This window comes from Echiichthys vipera, assembly GCF_963691815.1.
Source record: "Echiichthys vipera genome assembly, chromosome: 21".
Classification (NCBI taxonomy): Eukaryota; Metazoa; Chordata; class Actinopteri; order Perciformes; family Trachinidae; genus Echiichthys; species Echiichthys vipera.
The window spans coordinates 8,622,034-8,644,014 of NC_139846.1; the positions used below are offsets into that span (position 1 = coordinate 8,622,034).

Below are 21,981 nucleotides of genomic sequence, written 5' to 3' on the forward strand. Positions count from 1 at the left end.
AGAGAGCAAATACAAAATATCAATACACTGCAGAGCCAAACTATACATGGTATGATATAAACCTACATTTGCGGAAATCACCCATTGTTACTGCCTCTTCTTCTGCTGCTGACAACCAATGTTTATGATGCTAACAAGGAAAACATGTCCGTTTCCTGTATGGATGACGCTATCTAGCCAATGGGAGTCTAAGCCAATGAGAGCGGCGAGTTCACATCCAGGCGGCAGTTATTGACCAATGAGAGTGAGAGTTGCCTTTATAGTCCTGCCCTCCTATAAACTAGCTTAACGTCAACACTGTGAGAAGTGAAGTCAGTCTGTATCTGTGACTGTAACTGTGACTGGAGGTGGGTCGAGTTAGCTGAAGCCCATTGAAACTCTTATCACCGTAGTTAATTACAACGTTAAGTGAGACATTACATAGCTACCTGGCTAACATGCTAATGTATGCTTAAAGCCGTTGTTGTCATTATGCTCAGGGTCAGTTTATTTGTGTTAAAGCTAACTAGCATAGAGCGCTATTTCAGCTTCCTGATGTGTGTTTCCAGCCAGAACCGTCGCTCCACTTTTATAAATGGAAATGCTACTTTGAATGTGAGTGAATCCTTACTGTCGCTTCTTCCCAACAGGAGCTAAAGGTGTGAATCTGTGACTATCTGGGAATATAACTTGGCTTGCTCCTCATCCTTTATATCAACATGGGTGATCCTTGGCAAGAGTGTATGGATCACTGTGTGGAGGTCACCAAAAAGGCTGGGAAGGTGAGTTAGTAGTGCGGGCATCACTTTGTTTGTGTTGTTGACTGGTGGTACAACATTGGCTTAGTATTGCATCCATGTTTATCTGTATCACAGTAGCAGTAACTTGCAGGTACATGATAAAAAAAACAACAGTGACATCTACAATCAATTAGAGGATACAGTTGGAAACAGTCATATAGCACAATGACAAGGGCCCTGAAAGCCATGAAACGGAGAGTTTGTCTATTTAAAACATCAGATTCAATATCATGTTACATGAATTTGAATCTGATGATTACAGTTTATGTACTAAATGTTATTTTATTAGGGACATTTCATTTTCACAGATACAAATTCAGCCCAATTCTTTTTGAGTTTTTAACTGAACTTGAACGATGTTTTGAGTCTCTTAAATTTGTAACAAAGAGGGAATGCGTGTCAGTAGCTATACTTTACTCAGACATGTTAGTCTGAAGAAGTCTAACTCCAAAATGATTATTGTTGAAGGATATATGTTATTTTATCAGAGTATTTGCCTCTGATACTGCCTGAAATGCTGGTATTGGTTTTGGCGAGTATGCAAGTCTGCATTGATCCGATTTCACATAATTTATCCAAGAAAGAAATCTTATTTATTATACTTTATTTACATTGTGAATGAATGAACCTAATGTTATAGAAACCTGAGCTAGTTCATACAACGATAGCAATCATATCATACGCATAATAACAGAATAAATGACTTTAAATAATAATTATATGAACAATACTATTTTTTTAATTAAATAATAATTATATAATTTCATTTTTTTTAATCACACTGGTATCTGATCGGTTATTGGTATCGTATGATATTCAAATTCAGCTATCGGAAAAGAAAAAAAGGAATAGAATCCTCTCTAATTTTTATTATAATATTAATATTACTTTCTGGTACATTCTTATAACAAAAACAGCCTATCTTGTAAAATATTCTAAGGTGAAGGTTTGTAGTACAAAACTGAAGTCTTTCTGAATTAAAAACACACACAGGCAACTCTTGAGATTATCCATTTTGATAATTGGATCAGAGAGTTTTTAGAAACAGGAGGTCGACAGAAGATTTACCAAAAATGGCTTTAAAGACGAGAAGGTACCTGTTTTATACAGTCTATGGAAGGAACATATGAACCTGTTGGTTAGGTCTACCCTATTAACATCTTTAAATTAAAGTTTGCAATACATCATTATAAATTAAACATACTAGATGAATGACGGTATCAAGTAGACTGAACAAGGCTTTTTCTTGCTGCACAGAGAAAGCAGTTAAAAAATAAACATGAAGTTTACCGTAAGTTCCTATTTTATATTATCAGTGTGTTTCTCTAAAGTTGAACTGTCATCCAGCTGTATTATATTGAGAAGCTCACTCATTCAGTTCCATCTGAGGCTTGAAGAGTTATCTTATCTACCTACCTTTGTACACACACACCTTGTACAAAATGGGCATAAAGAAAGTTACAGTAATGTGTACTAAAGAAAGACTTAAGAAAGATGTTGGGGTTTACACTCTAATCATCCCTGACCCATCATTACCGACGTATGTAACCATAACACACATCCCGTTAGGCTTAATTAAAGTAGCAGATGTAGTCAGTCATCCAAACAATCCCCTCTGAGTTTGTCATTGTTGTGGTTCTGCCAGCTGATCCGCGAGGCGCTCCAGAAGGACATCGCCGTCATGCAGAAGAGCTCACCAGTCGACCTGGTGACCGAGACGGATCAGAAAGTAGAGCAGCTTATTATATCCTCCATCAAGGAAAAGTACCCCACTCACAGGTAAATGACTAGCAAATATGGACATTTGACAGTAGGACGTGAAGGGAAGAATAATTTATCAGTGTATTTTTATTCAGTGCATCAAAGCTGGGTCCCTATTACCATTGTCAACACTTTATCGTGGTATTTAATGCTTCATTTCACTTTGCTAATTTTGTTTGTTATATGGCTGTTAGCTCCTATAATTACTATGTATTAAGAAGAACATTCACACTCTTGCTCTTATTACTAACCCTGGCTGCGTTGTAGCCAATAAAGTACTGATGTTATGACCAAAACACACAATTATTCAAACGCCAAAAAAGTGTTCAAATGTTCTAATAATTTGGATCTTAATGTTATTCTACAACCTACAATACATTCTGGTGGGGGAAATACTGAATCCCTATTTATATTTTTTTTTCTTAAGTAGTTAAAAGGAAATATACTCAGTCTTAAAATACAGCCTGTCAAATATCTGTCAAATATAGTATAACTGCAGAAATTTTAACTTGCTACAGGATGTTAAAATTGCCTCAAATCGAAGGGAAAATGCTTTGGACATGACCTCAGTGGAAGCTTTGGCTGTGAGGGAAACTGCACCTCATCTCACATATTATGGACTCTTGTAAACAGTATCCAGTGCAATAGTATCATGGATGAGAATTGTTTTTTTTTTTTTCTGTCTGATTTTGAAGCTTCATAGGCGAAGAGTCCGTAGCAGCAGGTGCTCCCAGTGTCCTATCTGACAATCCCACTTGGATCATTGACCCTATTGATGGCACCACCAACTTTGTTCACAGGTACTGCCCCGAGCTTTAATACTGTATGATAGAAACCTGATACAGCACTGGCTCTGTTTTATCTTTGTCGCTCTTTATCTATTTTTATCTTTTAATTAGGTTCTCTCTTGGATTGTCCTCTCTGTCACGGATAATTAGACAACGTAGATGAAACTGAACTGATAATAGAAATTGATTCCTCTGAACTTAAACCGAAAGGGAGTTCATTAAAGGAATGTTATTACAATGTATGTTTCTTTTGTGCAGGTTTCCATTTGTGTCTGTATCAATCGGCTTCACTGTGAAGAAAGAGGTAGTTTTTATTGTTTGTGAGACATGTTTTTTGTCTAACATCTTGATTAAAAGAACCATTACCATAATAATTCCCCTGAACCCAGTGAATTTCTGATGAGTGTTTTTTCCTTTTTATATTGCTGTTGTTCTATTATTGGCCCTCCTACCACACCACAGTCTTCACTGGTGTTTTCTGTGCTGTTTCTCTGCCTCAGATAGAGTTTGGGGTTGTCTACAGCTGCATCGAGGACAAAATGTACACAGCACGCAAAGGAAAAGGAGCATTCTGCAATGGAGACCCTATCAAAGTGTCTGGGCAAAAAGGTAAATATTGATAATCACACCAGGCTTCAGTGTTGCACTTTTCAAATAATCCACCAGGTGGAGGCAGCATCATAGCCAGATATTCTGCTCAACAGCAGAACTGAAACTGAGACCTCAGACTGTAGCACATTTATAACCGTGAATGTGTGTTTGCAGAGGAGGAAACAGCCTGTCGTTTGTTGTGTTTTCATCCAAGATATTAGCCAATCTCTGGTACTGACAGAAATGAACTTCAAGAAGAATCCTGAGGTTTTCAAAACAATGTTGGCCAACGTCAAGACCATCCTCACCATCCCTGTGCACGGGTAAATATCATAGTATAAATAAATATCATAAATAAATAAAAATATCATCATCAGAAATGCAACAGAAGAGTGACTGCTGAATCAGTTTACCGTGCAGCCAAAGTCCATCAAACAGCAGGAAAAATAACATTTTCCACTAATGAAAAATGATGTAAATGCTGAATTTTAGATACTTTTTCAATGAATGGCTGTGGCTAGTGCTAACCTTGGTGACCGATACATCATGTTTCCTGTGGCTCCTTCACAGTAAAGGTGCCCCCGTGTTTAGCCCGTGGAACATGCTTTAATGTGAAGCATTAGCAGTGGGATGTTTTTTTCCCCCATTTAAATCTGCACCAACATTATAAAACTCTGATGCGGCTGTAGGTGAGTGAATAGTCAAGAAAGAGGCTGACATCAGTGAGTTAGAAGTAGAAATTGAAACAATGGATTACTTTCATGCTTTTTAACTCTTGTGCATGGGAAGGCAGTTTGAACATGGGAATGGCAGACACTTCCACCAACAATTTAAAGAAGGGACAGCCTAAATGTAAAGGTGTGTACCACCTGATGCAGCAATGGCAGAAGTGCAAATAACTAAACCAAACCGTACTACCGTAGCAGGGCACATAGAGACAGACAACCATTCACACCTAAGGGCAATTCTTAGAGTAATCAATTAACCTAACACATTCATGTGTTTGGATTGTGGGAGGAAACCCATGCAGACACAGGGAGAACATGCAAACTCCACACAGAAAGGCCCAGGCTGGGATGCGAACTTGGAACCTTCTCGCTGTGAGGCGACAGTGCTAACCACTACACCACCGTGTAGCCCCTTTGATTTGAGTTAATTACTAATAATGTAAAAACTAGAGGTATGACAGAGCATAAATGCCAAAAACAATGCCAACCATAAAAAGTATCAGATATGGGGTTTGATTCCATAAAAAAAAATAATCTTAAAACTTAAAACCTTTACAAACACACACCAAACTGAACCATCTGGAGGTTAACCGTGTGTCACATGTAGTCAAACGCAGAGCTAACACCCCGTTTCCATCCACAGAATCCGCTCCCCGGGCAGTGCAGCTGTCAACATGTGTCTGGTAGCATGTGGGTCGGCTGACGCTTACTACCACATGGGCATCCACTGCTGGGACATGGCTGGAGGGGCGGCGGTTGTTACTGAAGCTGGAGGAGTCATCATGGATATTTCAGGTGAGTCAGACTTGAGCTCTTTTGCCAAACTTCTCAGAGGCTGCTGAGTCACCGGATGAAATGAAGGAAGCGGGCAACAGGTTGATCGACTTGTGGAAAAAATGCTGGAGATTGCTTTTACAGAACAAATCAGCGAGACTGGGCTGCTGTTCTTTCAGCACAAACACAAGTTATTAATGTTTGATTATGATTTTTTTATTGCCACTAATTCTCTGTTATTAGATTTTATCCCTGTTTCTGCTCACAAATGCCCATGAAACCTAGTCGAAGATGGGGAAAGCAGGGGTGCTGATGGCTTTGTACTTGAAACGGGAAGATGCAGGGTTTGAGAAATTTGGTGGTAAATTTGGGCAACACTTCGACTGACATGACAGCTGACATTTAGGAGGCTATGGAAGCTGCTTCTCAAATCAAACCGCGCAGTTGACAATGACAGTGTTTAAGTAAGCAAAAAAAAAAGTAAGCTGGGTTTCCCCAGAAAAGTTGTCAGGCCCGGTGGCAAGTGTATTTTTTTTAAGTGGGGGGAGCAGCGTGTGCCAGCAGACTGATGGCAGCTTTAAGGTCGGGCCCATAGTTTCTGTGATTGAACAGAATCATGGGTGGAATTATGAAACTTAATTTAAAAATTTAAGAATTTAAAAAAGCTGTAACACAGATTCCATTGGGATGCCTGCATGAGGTCAGTGCTAAAAGCTGACTGACAGTTTCCAACAGCGCGGCTTTAATGGTAGTTCATCCCAGTGGTTCTAAACTCTAAACCCTGCACATTTTTTTTTTTTTTTTTCTGCCAACAAACTAATTTGCTATATCTTTTTTTTATTTTTTTTTCCAAACTTTCGTCCATCACAGCCGTTCGTACTTGGACAATAACCAAAGGTTATAAACTCTCTCATCAGCTCTCCCACTTAAAATCTGATCCTGCAGAGTGCATCATTTTAAAAATGGGTGAGATCACGATCTTGGAAATTCAACACAAGCGTCTCAAAATGAAATCATTCTGCTTGTTTGATTTTGGTGGTGCATTTCCACTGGCATATACAGTATGTGCTCAACTATTGCCACATGATTAGTATTGTTTAATTCTATCTTTGACAAGCAATGCATTCAATTTTATTATTCAGCAGGCACAGTGCAGCATATTTGCCCTGACATTACCTGGTGTCAGGCCGTGACATTGTCTGTGCGTGCCAACAGCAGTGAGGTGAAACGACCTCCAAATGCCACATTAGCCTTTATCATCTTTGCTGTCGTTTAAATGTTTACAGGGACAACTTGAGCAAACAATATTTCAAATAAAAACAAATTAAGCATAAATCTACAAATCTCTAGTCAACAAAATAATTCAAAGAGGAATTTAAATGCTGGAGAAATGTGGATCTTTTAGCACTGAAAAATGTCTAGCACAGAAGCAGTACTGTTAGGGGCCATCAGGAGGTTTATTGAGGTTAACACAACACACGTTTTAAATGTTGGTTTTACAATCTTTGGGGGCACCTCAGTAGCTCATCTGGTAGAGCATGGGTCCCTTAAACTAAGGCTGAGTTCTTAACACAGTTAACACTTTGCTGCATGTTGTCCACTCTCTCTCTCTCTGTCTTGCACCTTTCCTGTGAATCTTCAAATAAAAAGCTCCAAAAACTGATCTTTAAAAGGTAAAAATAACAGCGAGGCTCAACTTTATTACAGCAGTACTTAGTTTTTCTTTACTCTTTCATCCAGGTGGACCGTTTGATCTGATGTCTCGGAGGCTGATCATCGCCAGCAGCAGAGCAATAGCAGAACGCATCGCTAAGGAGATAACCGAGTTTGACGTTGGCAGGGACGACACAGATGGCGAGTAAATTCCATCTCCTCTACCAACGTTACAGTTATTTAATCACCCAACTGTTTTGTAAACAACAAATCACGATTCCGTCTTTGCCTTAAGAATCAAAGCGATGAACTTACCTCTGAAGAACTGTCCTCTAGACTTTATTAGACGGTCAGCGCTTAAGACTTTCATCCTTCTTTCTGCTTTCTTGATAAGTCACTGTTGTGTTTCTGCACTTAGCCATTCACAGATTCAGGGTTTTACGCTGTTGTAACTTAATGAGACAGTCATGATGTGGTTTATGATGAATTTTATATTCGTTGTTACTGTATTTTAGGGATACATTTGTTTTCACAGTAAGTAAATGAATGTAATTGCCATCTCAAGTGAGTGCTATAGTTAATGCAAGAATATGTACACTGATGGAGTTTACTTGCACATTATTATTCAACCATTATTCCAAATATGACAATATTTTGAATTGGATATGAGTTATGTTAACAGCATATTCCATTAAGATATTCCAAATGTAGAATTTTCTGATTGAGACGTACAGGATATGGCAGGGTTAAGGAGCATTGGGCCTCATTTATCAAGTTCATTTGTTGTTAAGAAAGGTCTCTGTCAGATTCATGATGTGATCTTGAACCTCTGAATTGTTCGTACCTCTGTTATAATGTTATCTCATAATGATGAATCACATTCCCTCATAAGTTGAAAGCTCGTTCTATGTGATCCCAATTGGCATAGATAAATGCTCTTCCGCTTCCCTGCAGGGCCGTGTGCAAACAGCCACACACAGAAATGGAAAAGAAAAGTTAAGAGAATCAAGTCAAGAATGCCCAAGTGTACAGAGAGTGGACTCCAAAAAAACCTTCACATTTCAGAAATGGAGTTACTTCTGTCGGAAGTGAACGCCCAAAGAGCCGCCACGTCTAGTAGAGATAATAGTAGATACTAACTAAAAACAGATTTACTTTGGGTAGTGTTTATTTAATTTAAAAGACCATATTGCTTTTTTAAATAATGAAACTAAATGTAATAAAAATATTATGAATACTAAAAATGTTATTGCAATTAAAATCATGTAATGGTATACATATGTATATTTGAAGAAAATGAAATAACTGTCTGTTTTGCACAAACATGTCAGCACTCAAATGTGTGTGAGAGTGCTCTTCAGAACAAATATTAACTAAGAAAACATCTGTGAATTTCAGAATCTTTGTGAAAACTGCGAAAGGGTTTTAAGAAGAAATCGAACATTTGATGAATGAGGCCCATGAATTGATACAGCACATTTTTGATACAGGTCTCACTCTAATTCACCTCATTGCCTCCTGTCTGTTAACAGTCAGGTCTGTGTGTTCAACTAGGCAACAGTTTGCAAGGCTGGTAGGTGTACGTTTCTTCTTCCACATTTGGTTGGAAGAAGAAACATATACCTACTTTTAAACGTTATGAAAGACTTGCATAGCAGCAGGTTTTTGGATATGTGCAAGCATCACAACGCCAACCTTTTCAAGAATGTGAACTTTACTTGTATCGAACCTTTGATGGAATGACAGAGGGAGGCTAAGCTTGCACGGTCCAACAACTGGTAAAAAATCCCATTTTGTAAACAGGAATATTGGTGGAATATTGATTTTCTTTAGCCATGTAAACAACTTAGTAGGAATATTGTCTGTTTAGGAATAATGCCAAAACCCAGAATATTCTGTTCATGTACAGGAAATATAATGATAGTGTTCTTGAAAATGTGTTAAATTATAAGTGTGTTTTGTAAGGATGTAATGGAGGTAGCCAATAAAGAGCATTATAAATACCCATTGCTCTTGCCCAGCGTCTTCCTGACACACCACGGATGGATACATTCATGTCATTAAAGCCCTGCAGAGGCAGGCGTCAGCATGTAGGCTATACTCATAAACTGAAGACTAACTTTGGCAACAGATGTAAAATCTGAGTCTGAACATTTTTGTAAGAAATGCTGAATTTCTATGACTTAATATGGGAGTGTTGTGGCTTGTTCCCTCTGAAATTCTTAAATAAACCATCCCTTACACCGAAGACATAGAAAAAAGATATGTAATGAAACCTGCTGGGACTCCTTCTATTCTCCCTCCTCTATGAGAAAACAAAAGCTGCTACACCGGCCCCTATCTCCTGAAATCTGATGTTATCTAGAGCTTCATAGGAGAATGGAAAATCCCTCTGTATTCAATCTCCAGCAAGACTCCTAAACACCTCCCTGACATCCTGACACTGGCCTGCAAATGCTGTGTGTTCTGAACATAAATAAATGTCCTTATTTGCGCTGACCTAGGAAAATAATAAACGTCTTCTCTCCTTATAAGATCCATAAAGTAGAAAATATGAAGAAAGAAAGTGTCTCCTGTGGCAGACAGGAAGTCAGATAAATAGAAAACAGGCCTCTGTCACTCCATAAAAGACTAGAAAAAAACACATTGACTGATACCGTTGTGATTTAGTAGAGAGATAAAAGCATTCACAGCCATTACATCATGTAAAAGTCTCTGCTGCGTTTCCCCTGCCATTTCAGTCAGTGCTGCAGGGGACTGCACATGCAGAGCAGTTGACTGCCCCCCCGGGCTGATGTGCTCTATGAAATGCTCTCCACGGACGGTTGTCTCGATTTTTTTTTTAGCTTGTGTTTGCTGATGACTAACAAATGGTTTTGAAACACTTTACTTGAGCAAACCCAGGTCTTATACTGCTGCGGCCCCCCTCCTCAAAAATCAATGGGCCATGTTGTTAGTCTGCAGCAGGGGGTTCAGACGTAATCACCAGTGTTGGGAATGATTTCCAGAGTCAGCCAGCTGAAAGCCAAGTCCTCTTCTGTCCACTCTTTTACACCTACACCTGCTCATGTTATCGCTTCCCTGTCTTTTGGTTTTTATTGTTTCTGTACCTGTTTACAGAGTTTTATTAACCAAGTCTCTTATGTCCTAGTTGCTGTTAGGAAGTACCAACCATTGTTCTTTGAACAAGCTGACAAGACTGTTTTCCTGTTACATCTCAACAATGTTCCCCTGGAGATTTTACAGTGTGGTTCTGTAGACATTTTTGAACAATGCTAGCTTCCTGTTCTGTTTCTCAGTTTTGTTTCTATACCCCAATATATCTTTTTGAGCTGTGCCTTGCCTGGATTCTTATGCAATCATATTATCATGCATTGCCTTTTATTTTTTGCAACCACTCTAGCGGTGTGGTTATGACTAATGACTTTGGCCATCAAGAGTTATTTTTTGTTTTTTGGTGAATTGTCTCAAAAACTATTGAACGGATTGTTGTATAATTTTGTTCAGACATTCATGGTGCCCAGAGGATAAAGCCTTCTGACTTAATCCCCTTTCACACAAATCTGAAATGATGGATATTAAACGTCCGAATCAGTTGGATCTGACATGAAAACGTTGTGTAACCCCTGCCAGCATCCTAGTACAAAGTCATTGTCTTGAGAATTCACAGTGAGCGAGTGGACGTGTCGATGACGTTTCTATCATGCGGCTGTCACAAAACTGGAAGAATACAAACATCTGAGGCCAAAAGAAAAAGGGTGATTTACACGAAGATGGCAACAAATACTGTTTGTCTAAATGGATAGACGGTGAGGTCCGGTAACTTTTGTCACTAAGGGCCAACACTAATCCCACAAGGGCCACCCCTTGCCTAAACCAAACAGACTATTTTCTGTACGTGAGAACTTGTCTGAAACGGCCAAGCTCCTGTTTTGTGCTACATGACAGTTGATGGTCCCCTGAGTTATCCACTTTTTTTTTTCAGTGAAATGTCTGAATAATTATTTGATTTATTCATACAAACCTTGGTAGAAACATTTATTGTCCCCAAAGGATGAACTGGAATAACTTTGGTGATCCGCTGACTTTTTTTCCAGTGCCACTATCGGGTCAGAATTTCAGTTTGTTAAATACTTTATGACCAAATACCTGCAAAACTCAAAAAGGACTTATAAAGGACTTTAGACAGGAAACAACACGACTGAAGCTCCTGCTCATCTTTCAGGATGCACCAATGACCTTCAGCAACTCCAGCATCATGGCAGGCCTCAGTTACAGCTGTGATTCCAGGGAACCAAACATCCAAAACATCCCTCATCCTGGATAAATTATTCATAACAGACCTGCCAGGGAGACAGCAGGACTGATGTATTTGTTTTGCTTATCCTATCACTTCCCTCAGCCTGTCTCCCAACATTTTGGAGAGCACCTTATATTTAGTGCACAACAGGGTGACAACTGCTCTCCCACTGATCCGGTCAAACAAAAACTTTCAACAAACCAGCTCTTCATGATACCACATGCTGATCTATGAAGTTCAACAGGGTTTATTTTACCGGCACGACTTGTGAATTTCTAGTGAATCCAGCAACTCATATAGCAGGATGAAAATGTTTTCGGCCATTGCTTAACAAAATTTCTATTGCGTGATGATTCATATAAGATCATTAACTTGTCTAGGGGGTCAGCTGTACACGATGTATCATACCAATCCTGTCTGTGCTAATGCAACAGCCAACAGTCAGAACAGGTATTTCAACACACCTCAAGATGTTGCGGTAATACACATCATGTCTGAACGAGCCCCTGAAGAAAAAAACTCACACTCTTTCTGCTTTTCTAAGAACACAAAACAGGGTATCAGACAATGTAGAACCTAATGTATTTGTTGGTGTGTATGTGTGACTCAGTATCTTATCTCTTCAGTAACACAAAAACTGTAAAGAGAATCATTTTTAGTTCACCTCGGTCAAGTATTGTTGCCCTTTTTCTTAAATGAACCGCAAATAATGCAATTTTCTTGAGACATGCTGCGTTTACCACTAATTGAACAATCCGTCTTGCAGCAAGGTAGGGCTTCCTGCAAGGCAACTGGTGTTTTTAGAGAAGTAGCTTGAAGATTGAGCATGCGTTTGCCAAAAACATTACACATATACTGCATATGTGGTGGTATCCTAGACTAAAGTATACTTTTATTGCACTGTGAAAATGGCTACTTTTATCTACCATGCTAGTATTGCTATTTGATATTCATACCCTATTGATTAATTAGCATGACCTAACCTTATAGTGAGATATGATACCTGCACATGCACTGTGTATCTGCAGTTTTTACTTTCATTTACATCATAAGGACATTGCACAGAAAGAAATGGGCATGCATGCACACGTAATCTACACTGGCTCACCATGGGACCTTTCAAAGTATTTTCCAGTAGTGGAACACAATAAAAGGTCATAAAGGGAAAGCTCAATAGTGTTGAAACTGTCAGGAAATATTAAACTGACGGGAGCTTTTGTTTGTCATGCCAAATCCCATGTTAAAACAAAGTCAGGAGCGGAAATGAGCACTTTATGTTTCCGAAGAGATTTTCACCTCAGCAAATCAGATTTATGAAATTTGAGCTGGCATCAACAATATGGGATTTTCTTTGCTGCACTTCTCAGCATTTAAATACTAGTCATGTCAGATACTGCATGTACATATGTGACACATACAGTACAAATGCACAGCAGGGTGTGTCCCATATTATTTCACACACTAAAAATTTCCACTTGCTTTCATTGATACCCACGATGTACTGGGCAGTAAATGCGACATCATGTTGTTGCAGGTCTGACTTACACAGGCACACGGAATGTTTTTTTTTTGTTGCTATGAAAAAACGCAGGAGGGCGGTGCTAGTACTTTTCCCACTCTGTCATGCCAGATTTTCTTTTTTTCTTAGTTGCTTCATCTCTCCAATGAGGGAACTTAAAGTGAAGTTTTTTAAAAGAAGTTGCATTAGCATCTTGGAGCTTTGACAGCCTGCTCACCTGACTTCACAAGGTAAGGTTTTCTTTGATTTCAAAGCAGTGCATAGATGATACTTGTTTGTATAAAAAGTGTACAGGTCTGTGCTTGTCATCATAGTGGATGGAAAATTGTCGAATAACTCATTGTGTAATTTATCGCCATAAACTCTTTATGAGGGTACATTGTGTCCTACATCAACAAAATGATGATTCACACACAATGTTTAGTTAGTGTATTTTTTTGATTTCTATTAGACTACTCTGTAGTTGAATGTAACCATAGACTCAAAAAAATCGATCTGTTAGTTAGTTTGTGTTATTGTGTGACTTTGGTGTTTCAAAAGGGTTAATGACTAAAAAAACTCACAAACAAAAACTGATCAAGGCAGCAGTAGAGAAGCAACTCCCATCTTCTGCCAAGTAAAATGACTTTTTGCCAAAGGAGTCTGGTGGCTTTGACGAGAGCCTAGATAACTGCTTCAGTTCCCCTTACGTTGTAGTCGGAAAGAATTGAGATATGTTGTTTCTAGCGGCCGCTTTGGCCGTAAGATGTAATTGCAGGCGTGCCTCATCTCCCAGAGTTCCTTTGGAAGCCGAACTGTGTCCACTGTTGACGTCAGTAGATTGGCAGCTCTCACGTGCGTGATGCCTTCACATGCTTCACACTGATGGGAATCCTGAAGGGAGAAGGGGAATGATGTGAAAAAAGTGTCAGTAAACGTGAGCTGCATTTGGTTTTAGGGCGGGGTAGTCAACCACAGACACTCAGATCGTATTTCTTGGAAAAGCAGCAACAAGTTCTTTCATTGGTGGGTCATATGATCAGTTAAGGTTTTTAAACTTAGAAAAACAATATACTAGATGGAAATCTTACAGAGTACAACTTAAAACTGTTATTGATTATTTAGTTTTTTTTTTGGTGGGCCATATTTTTTAGGTGGCTAAAATACATTAAGCTGCTGCCTGCCACAGATGTACATTACTTAGCTTCTGTGTTGGTAGTCCTGTCTACTCCTCCAAACTGGGTCGTGCTGACCGCCATCTACTGTAGGTAACACACTGACGATGGATAAGTATCACATACAACCCCACTTCAAAATATCTGAGCTCTCCCTTTAACAGAATGCAGAGCAGACAGATGCCAGCTGCGGAAATGTTGTGTAACTCACTCTGTTGTTGTAAGAGGAGTGTGCTAAGCATGCAGGATTAGAAGTATGGTGCCCTAGAGATGGGGCGTCACCATTTACACTAAACATGTACTAACTTAAATAAAACTGAAATTACTTTTCAAATGAATATTGCATATGTTTATAAATTTGAGTCATTGTTGCACTTTTACAAGCTTAATTCATTTCACAGGCTCTCATACAAACATATAATGGCTGACCCATGGCAGAATGCATATGACTTTGCTGTTCAAGTAGCAAGAGCAGCTGGAGCGGTACGTAAGAGCTGTCTGAATGGATTTCTTGTTTGCAACATGGGCTTGATGATTGAATTTGGAAGATACTGTGAGGATCAACATATGAAACGGGCTTTATTTTATCCTCATGATCCCTAAGCATGTGCCAATGGTAGGCCTATTCCATTTCTTTCAGGTAATTAGGAAAGCAGGGGAGGATGAAATAAAGGTCAACACAAAGAGCTCCACTGTAGACCTTGTCACTCAGACTGATGAGAGGGTGGAGAAAATCATCATCGGGTCTCTAAAAGAACAATTTGGAGATGGCACACACTGGTGAGACATGCGCGCACACACTCACACATTAGACACCTGTATTTGTGGGGTTTGATCTTGATATTTGTCATGGTTCTTCTGTGCTGCAGTTTCATTGGAGAAGAGTCAGTCTCGGATGGGCAGCCGTGTATCTTAACTGATAAACCTACATGGATCATTGACCCTGTGGACGGCACCACAAACTTCGTGCATGGGTAAGACATCAGTGTTGCTAAAGGAAAGTAAATCAAACCAAACGAGACACACTCCACAGCTGTACTTACAAGAAGATTTAGAAATGTAATTCAGGAGATAAGAGACAGTTAGATCATAGTTTAACATAAAGACTGGAATTGGAGAAACAGCTAGCCAGGCCAGCTTGCGCCACTTTCATATTTCTTCATTTAAAACAGACAAACGTGAGAGTGCTACTGCTATACTTCTTTTAAAACACCTTTTAATGGATGCACAGGGTCAGAAAAAGTACCTTTTTTAAGCTAATAACTAGTGAAGGGCTGATACATTGGCCAGCTGATATTATCGGTCGATATTTGCATTTTTTAGGTGTATCGGTATAAGCCGATGCGGTGTTGCCGGAGACGCCTTTTAAGTTCAATAAATGTTCCATTTTTTTTTACATTGAGACTCATAACATCTGTTATCATCATTGTGTAATTTCTATGATGAAAATTGAGGGAGAAAAAGTATTATCGGCTCCAAATATTGGCTTAAGAAAATCGGCAGTCTGTATCGGTCATCGGCCAAGGCTGATGAAAATAAAATCAGTATCGGCATGGGCCCTAAAAAATCCATATTGGTCCATCCCTACTAATAAACCTGATCTGATGTACATGAAACTTCTTTTTCACAGATTCCCATTCGTGGCTGTGTCTATTGCCTTTGCTGTCAATAAGGAGGTATGTCAAATGGTCAACAGTCAATAAAAGTAGTTTATCCACTCTTCGTACAGTCTGTAAGAGCTGAAAGAATGACGTCCGTTTACAGTTGGAGTTTGGTGTGGTGTACAGCTGCTTGGAAGACAAGATGTACAAAGCAAGGAAGGGGATGGGAGCTTTCTGCGATGATGAACCGATTCAGGTGTCTGATGTAACAGGTAACGCTGTCCTATTTCTGTGCAGTACCACTCAAACGTTTAGAATCTTTCAAATGTTTGACAATTTGCCTTGATGTGTGCAATGTGTAGTTCCTGGAAACATAGCCCTACACAATCATTACTTTCACATCAAGGACTTCAAGGTTTCTTCATTTTTCTAAGAGCATAATAAAAGCATTCAAGTAGAACCTCTACATTAGAAAGGTTACACACATTCAATCTGGAGGACTTTTGACTGGTATTATATTTGAGTGTGTGCACTTATACAGTTACTGTCACACCTGTAAATATACAATAACCCCTTTGGCATACTGTCACTGCAGATATCAAAAAGTCAATTATCATCTCTGAGCATGGAACTGACAGGAGCGTAGAAAAAGTAACCAAGATCTTCTCCACCATGCAGAAGATCCTCTGCATCCCAGTGCACGGGTGAGTGGTCTTGACATGCACACACTAACTCATTATTACGCTGTGTGCTGCCGTACAAAGCAAAAACATTGACAGCATCTGACTCTTCGGCATTTGTTTCACCATATTAAAATTGTTTTTGCCTTGGAAATGTGTCATTTCTGTGACACAGCACATAAAGTGTAAGTGCAAATGCAATGGCAGGAAGTAAAGAGCTAACTTTAAACAAACTACATCATGGTTGTAAAAGCTTCAAAATTCCAGAATGGGGTAAAAACTATGGCCTGTAAATAATCAAAATAAAGTGTACTGTCTTAAATGGACACTGGCTGACTGACTGTTTCTTCAGCCGTTATCTGTAAGTGTAAAATAAACATTTCGATAAGAATATGAATTAGACTGCGATCGAGCAAAAATAGCTAGCTTGCATAATTAAAATTAACGTTATTTTCTTAAACTAGTAAAACTGGTCAAGAAAGGCGGAATAAAACACTTTGTTTGTGGATCTTGCATATTTTGTTTTATAGGAACTACAACTTTTCTTTGTTACACAGTGTGTCCGGCCAGCCTGGGCATTTAAAACCCTTTTTTCATCCACTTCCTTCCATCTATAGTTACTGTTTGCTGCCTTTGTAGGTCTTTGTAGCATACTTGTATTCATTCATCTCCAACTGGTGTGTCTGACAGGCTCCGTGGGTCAGGGACAGCTGCCACTAACATGTGCCTGGTGGCGTCGGGGGCAGTGGAGGCCTTCTTTGAGATTGGGATCCACTGCTGGGACATTGCTGCTGGAGCGGTTATAGTCAAAGAAGCTGGAGGGGTACTACTGGACGTTGATGGTGTGTATGCTTTCAAATCTGATCACAGAGCATCAAGTGATTATGCAGCATTAACCTGTGTGCCAAGACTTGCAAACTTAAATAAATCAACGAGAACATAAGTACTAAAAGCAGGATTTTTTTTCTGTTGAAACCCTCTTAATAAAGCCTTTTTGTTTTTTGGCAATTTAGGGGGGCCATTCGATTTGATGTCTCGAAGGATGATTTCGGCAAACACAAAGGTTATTGCTGATCGAATCATCAAGGAAATTGAAATATTCCCGGTGGTGAGGGACGATGCTCCGATCCAGAAGAAGAAGAAATGAGAATGTCAAAATGCATTTAAAGTAAACACAAGAGGAAAAAAGAACATCACTGTATGTTGTGAATAAAGTTACTGTGCCATAATCACCACGCGTTGTCTTTTAATTCGCATACAGCGTTTGTGTCAGTGGCTGCACATTTTCATTTTCAGCAAAGGAAATAATTAAAGTCAGTCACCAATGTAAGTGACCTCCAGGTTACATCTTCTGTGATTTCCTGTTATCAAAAATATTGATTGGATTTGGAAACAGCTTAGAAACCGGCATATGACTATTTAAGTTTGTAGAGCCACATCCAGATATTTAAGTTTTTACACATATTTGAATTCTACCATGACAGATTGCAGGAGAAGCTGGTCTGACACTGACTTCATTTCCCATCACTGAATTCATCTCTCCTCCCTCAGTCTCATGTGACTCTAATGTGTAATTATCTGATGGAAATCTGCCGGGGTGATTACCCTCATTAGACGCAACAGTCCTTAGCACATAGTAAAGTCACTGTTGAAGTGACTTTATAAACACTGGCCCTGTTAAGTGTCATATCATTTACTGACAGTGAACATCACCATATTGCCTGAGAGATGAGCATTATTGCTGTTTACTCAATTTATTACACCCATATTACCGTTCACCACTAGAGGCCAGTAATGCATCAGCAATTACACGGTGACTTTAAGATGCTCTCATTTTACATTGATGGTTGAACTTGCAGTATTTTTTTATGATTATTATGAGTTTTTTTCATGGACCGTACCTGAGAAAAGAGTAAAAACATGCTCTTAAGTCTTTGTATGCTTTATTAAAACCTTTAATAGCCTTGCAACAAGAAACAAAATGACCCCACCCAAAAGATGAGGTCATTTTTCCTGTTCTTTTTTTTCTGTAAATGAACAGCTGGCTATGAGATCGGTCGCAAATGATTAATACAAAGGTGAAGGAGAAAGCTGAGATGGAAAACTAAGAGCAATGGCAAATGGAGCAGCAGCAACAACAACACAAACAGCAGGAACAACAACAGCAGCAGCAATAACAGCAGGAGGCTGGGGGGTGAGGAGTGTTTGAACTGGTGCCTTTGAAACATAAATAACTGCAATTTCTTTGTTTAATTATGGCACTATACATCTGCCACTGTTGTAGTGTATGGTTATATATGTGATGATCTAATAGGGACGTTGTTTGTCTGTCTTTCAAATGTCAGAAATCTAATTTCCCAGCATTAGATGGGCAATATCAAGTTATTTTTTATTACCATGTGGAGGGAATGAGATGCTGTGTTGCAGTTGCATGGGGACAGATAATAGTTGCAATCACAGTGCATCTTAACATTTGCTTGAACTCGCCCGGAGTACCAGATGGCTGGAATTTGCCTTGTAGGACAAATACACTAAATGCAACAGAGGTCAGAGGAACACACAAGTTCATAAAAGTTAATTTAGCGTATTTACTTGAAACTACGAGTGTTTTCTTCATCCAGAATCCTAACCATTGTACAATCCAAGGACATTTATATAATTCATAATGAAACGGTTTAATTCACCTATATTTGGTGCATTATGTTGGCAATCTTGTCATCATGTCATCATGCAATCTTATGAAGTTAAAGAATCTACATACTAAATAAGTAATTTAAAGTGTAACAGTAAAAGTAAATCAAGTTTCTCAATAACTCTCAATCATTCACACTGTAATGCACCATATTGTAGTTGTAAGGACATTTATAGACATTTTCAAGTGTACATTAATGAATTTCTCCCTGTGAAGCATCTCTTACTGTCAGGTAAAAAGATATTGACTTATCAACAATATAACAAAGCAAAGAATAATCATTGTGTTTACATGCACATCAGTAACCTGATAATGGTCTTACCCCAGTTAAGGGAATAATCAGATTATTGAAGTTCCCGCAGTATACATGAAAGGGGGTTGAATGGGAAAATGAAGGGAGCGACCTCCGGTACATTAGGTGGCGCTCCGCCAACATACAGCTGCCCAGAATGCGTTTTTTTTTTCCGGCTCACCTTTGTCAAAATCAGGTAGGGGGAAAATGGCAGACTTTGGGACAGAATTGCGACAGAAACCAGCCTTCTTCATGGCGAAATCCTCCCTCGGTTTAATGCTCTATTGTTTTTTTCACGTTGTTTTCAGGGCCTGGTTTATTCTATTTCCGGGTCATAAGCCACTGCCACGCAGGGGGGAGTTCTAAGCCCGGCACATGCGCAGACTAGAAACCCGATAATAATCCGGGTAAAGCGTTTATATGCCAGAGAACTCTAAAGGAGTTAAGTTTGTTAACCGGGGTATGAGAACTCAGATTTTTACCCGGGGTATGGTGTTTACATCGTGTTTGAGAAACTGGAGTATGCCCTTAACCGGATTATAATCAGGTTTTTAAACCTCATGCAAATGCACTGAGAGTGTTTTTCATGACACCGACAAGTGCCATGGCATGTGGCTGACAGCTTGCGAACAACTCGAAGTGGTGGTCTTATACTAAACATTTGCATAGTGTAAAAACTTTAGTCTTTGCACCTAGTAAAGAACCAATAGAGTAAATGCCAGAGAGTAGTAGAGAAGTAAATACGGAGGCAGAGTAATCAACCTTTCATGACTCTACAAAACCATCACAATTTCCTCTACTGTATTTTCACCTGACATGAAATTAATTGTTGGAGTTTTCAGAGCATCAGGATTCCAATGGCTAATTGAGAACCGAATTAGCGCAGCAGGTATAAAGCAACTAAATAGTAGTAAAAATCAGCACCTGATCATAAGAACCTATAACACTTATTCAAGTGCTTAAAAATGAACACAGAAATCTGAACACAACTAATTGAAACTAGACACAGACACTAATTTCTTTTAGTAAACAATAAACCATGTCGAACAAAAAACTCCCATCAAGTTCGCTTAATTATTCCAAATATTTTTTTCATTTGTCGGACCTTTTCTCTTCTAGCATTTTAATTGCCTATACTGAGTCCAGCTAAAAATAGCCAGCTTCCTTGCCCCAAATACTGTAATAGGACTACAATCTAGTCCCAGATTTAGCCAATTGAGTAATTTATTGGTGTTTTGATTGCCTGGTTGAAGGTGCCGTTTGTGAGGCTAATGCTATCAGAGGATTTCAGGCTTTTTATCAGGTCCTGTCAGATTCAATCAAAATCTTGCACATGCCGCAGACCTGAAGCTGTTTAAGTTGGATCAGGCAAAGAACAGAGGTGTACAGAGGTGATAGTGTGTGGACCTAATATTAACAAATTCAAGCAGAGTTGGTTCCTAAAGTCTTGAGGATGCTGCACTGGCCCGAACGCAGTAAAGCCTGCAGAACACTGTAGCTTTCTGGATAAAGCTGAAATGTGCCTCTGTTAGGGCTGCAATGTCAATCCTTCTAAATATGAATTATCATTTAATTGTTTGGCCTATGAAACATCATGAAATATTGTAGAATGAACTGGAGTAATGCACTGCAGTCATAGGGAGGTTGTTGTTCACTAGGTGGTGGTAATGCACCTCTTAGCCATGACTTTTTTCCTGCTGTGTTTACAACTTGCCTTGTCTTTTTTGGCTCACCTCTTTCCTATTCTAAGTTGTTGCCATATTGTCCGCACAGTTTTAGTTTTCTTTAATACTAACTCTGCCATTTCATGTCTCACCTAGGCCTGTCACAATAAGCAATAAATCAATTAATCACATAATAACTTTTAATGAGCTCGATAACTTTGCCAGCCACAATAATAGTAATTTTTCCTGTGTTTTCCAGTGTCTTTGATCCCTCGATCAAAGACACTGGATGACAAGTGTTTTTACTTCTACATCTGTTTCCAATGAGCCCTCTCTCTTCCTCAGCGTAATGAGGAGCTAACCCTTGTCGCATGTCTTGTCAGTCACTTGTTGTGTCAGTCACTTGTCAGCAGCACGTCTCTGTAGGAAGGCGGACCCCTGGCGTTACCCAGAGTGCAGCAGGAGAGCCCTGTGAGGAGCAAGTAAGAGAACATGCTAGTTTAGATTTGGAGGTATAGAAACAAAAATGGAATCGAATTCAAGGCTGAACCCCACAGCTGCCGCGTGGGAGCAGACACGAGCGGCTATGTTAATCACGTAGTCATATTGCTTATTATCAGTTTTGGGCAAGCTAACATTACTTGGAAAATGTAGTGAGCTAAGCTACCAGTGATTACTCTACATTAAATGAAGCTTCACTACACTGAAGCTAACGTTAACCCCCCAAACATTGAGCAAGCTAAGCTACAATAAAATGACAAAAGTAGTACGTGTTACTACATCCAAGCAAATTTTTTTTGCATCCATGTACACATACATGTACACACATCCTTGTAATGTGGTGGCACATGTCCTTAGCAGACAAATGTCACTGCCTCAACCTCAACCAAAGTTTCATTTGATTGGATTCATTTTAGTCATCAAACGTTTGTAACTGTTTTACATGATTGTAGATTGTAATGTAAAAATACTCTGATGTTGTTGATATATATTTGGAATGCATCA

General features: G+C 39.2%; 2 protein-coding genes across 2 annotated transcripts; both read left to right on the top strand.

The window, feature by feature from the left end:
* The first annotated feature begins 303 nt into the window (after positions 1-303).
* Positions 304-9,050, top strand: LOC310963264 (inositol monophosphatase 1-like). Its single transcript, XM_083935991.1, has 9 exons — positions 304-347; positions 630-761; positions 2,425-2,558; positions 3,236-3,340; positions 3,587-3,632; positions 3,829-3,937; positions 4,134-4,242; positions 5,291-5,442; positions 7,162-9,050. The coding sequence occupies exons 2-9, from the start codon at positions 699-701 to the stop codon at positions 7,281-7,283; spliced, it is 840 nt and encodes a 279-aa protein (XP_083792117.1). The 5' UTR covers positions 304-347; positions 630-698; the 3' UTR covers positions 7,284-9,050.
* Positions 9,051-12,975: 3,925 nt separating this feature from the next.
* LOC310963263 (inositol monophosphatase 1-like) lies at positions 12,976-17,557 on the top strand. Its single transcript, XM_083935990.1, has 9 exons — positions 12,976-13,123; positions 14,449-14,530; positions 14,688-14,827; positions 14,917-15,021; positions 15,678-15,723; positions 15,812-15,920; positions 16,244-16,352; positions 17,019-17,170; positions 17,342-17,557. The coding sequence occupies exons 2-9, from the start codon at positions 14,468-14,470 to the stop codon at positions 17,473-17,475; spliced, it is 858 nt and encodes a 285-aa protein (XP_083792116.1). The 5' UTR covers positions 12,976-13,123; positions 14,449-14,467; the 3' UTR covers positions 17,476-17,557.
* Positions 17,558-21,981: the final 4,424 nt, after the last annotated feature.

Excerpts from the sequence above, each read along its gene's own strand:
- LOC310963263 (XM_083935990.1), top strand. The coding sequence starts at position 14,468 with ATGGCTGACCCATGGCAGAATGCATATGACTTTGCTGTTCAAGTAGCA. Across the intron at positions 14,828-14,916 it reads TTTGGAGATGGCACACACTG|TTTCATTGGAGAAGAGTCAG; the intron begins GTGAGACATGCG and ends TCTGTGCTGCAG. Across the intron at positions 15,022-15,677 it reads ACCACAAACTTCGTGCATGG|ATTCCCATTCGTGGCTGTGT; the intron begins GTAAGACATCAG and ends TCTTTTTCACAG.
- LOC310963264 (XM_083935991.1), top strand. The coding sequence starts at position 699 with ATGGGTGATCCTTGGCAAGAGTGTATGGATCACTGTGTGGAGGTCACC. Across the intron at positions 3,341-3,586 it reads ACCACCAACTTTGTTCACAG|GTTTCCATTTGTGTCTGTAT; the intron begins GTACTGCCCCGA and ends TCTTTTGTGCAG. Across the intron at positions 3,633-3,828 it reads GCTTCACTGTGAAGAAAGAG|ATAGAGTTTGGGGTTGTCTA; the intron begins GTAGTTTTTATT and ends TCTCTGCCTCAG.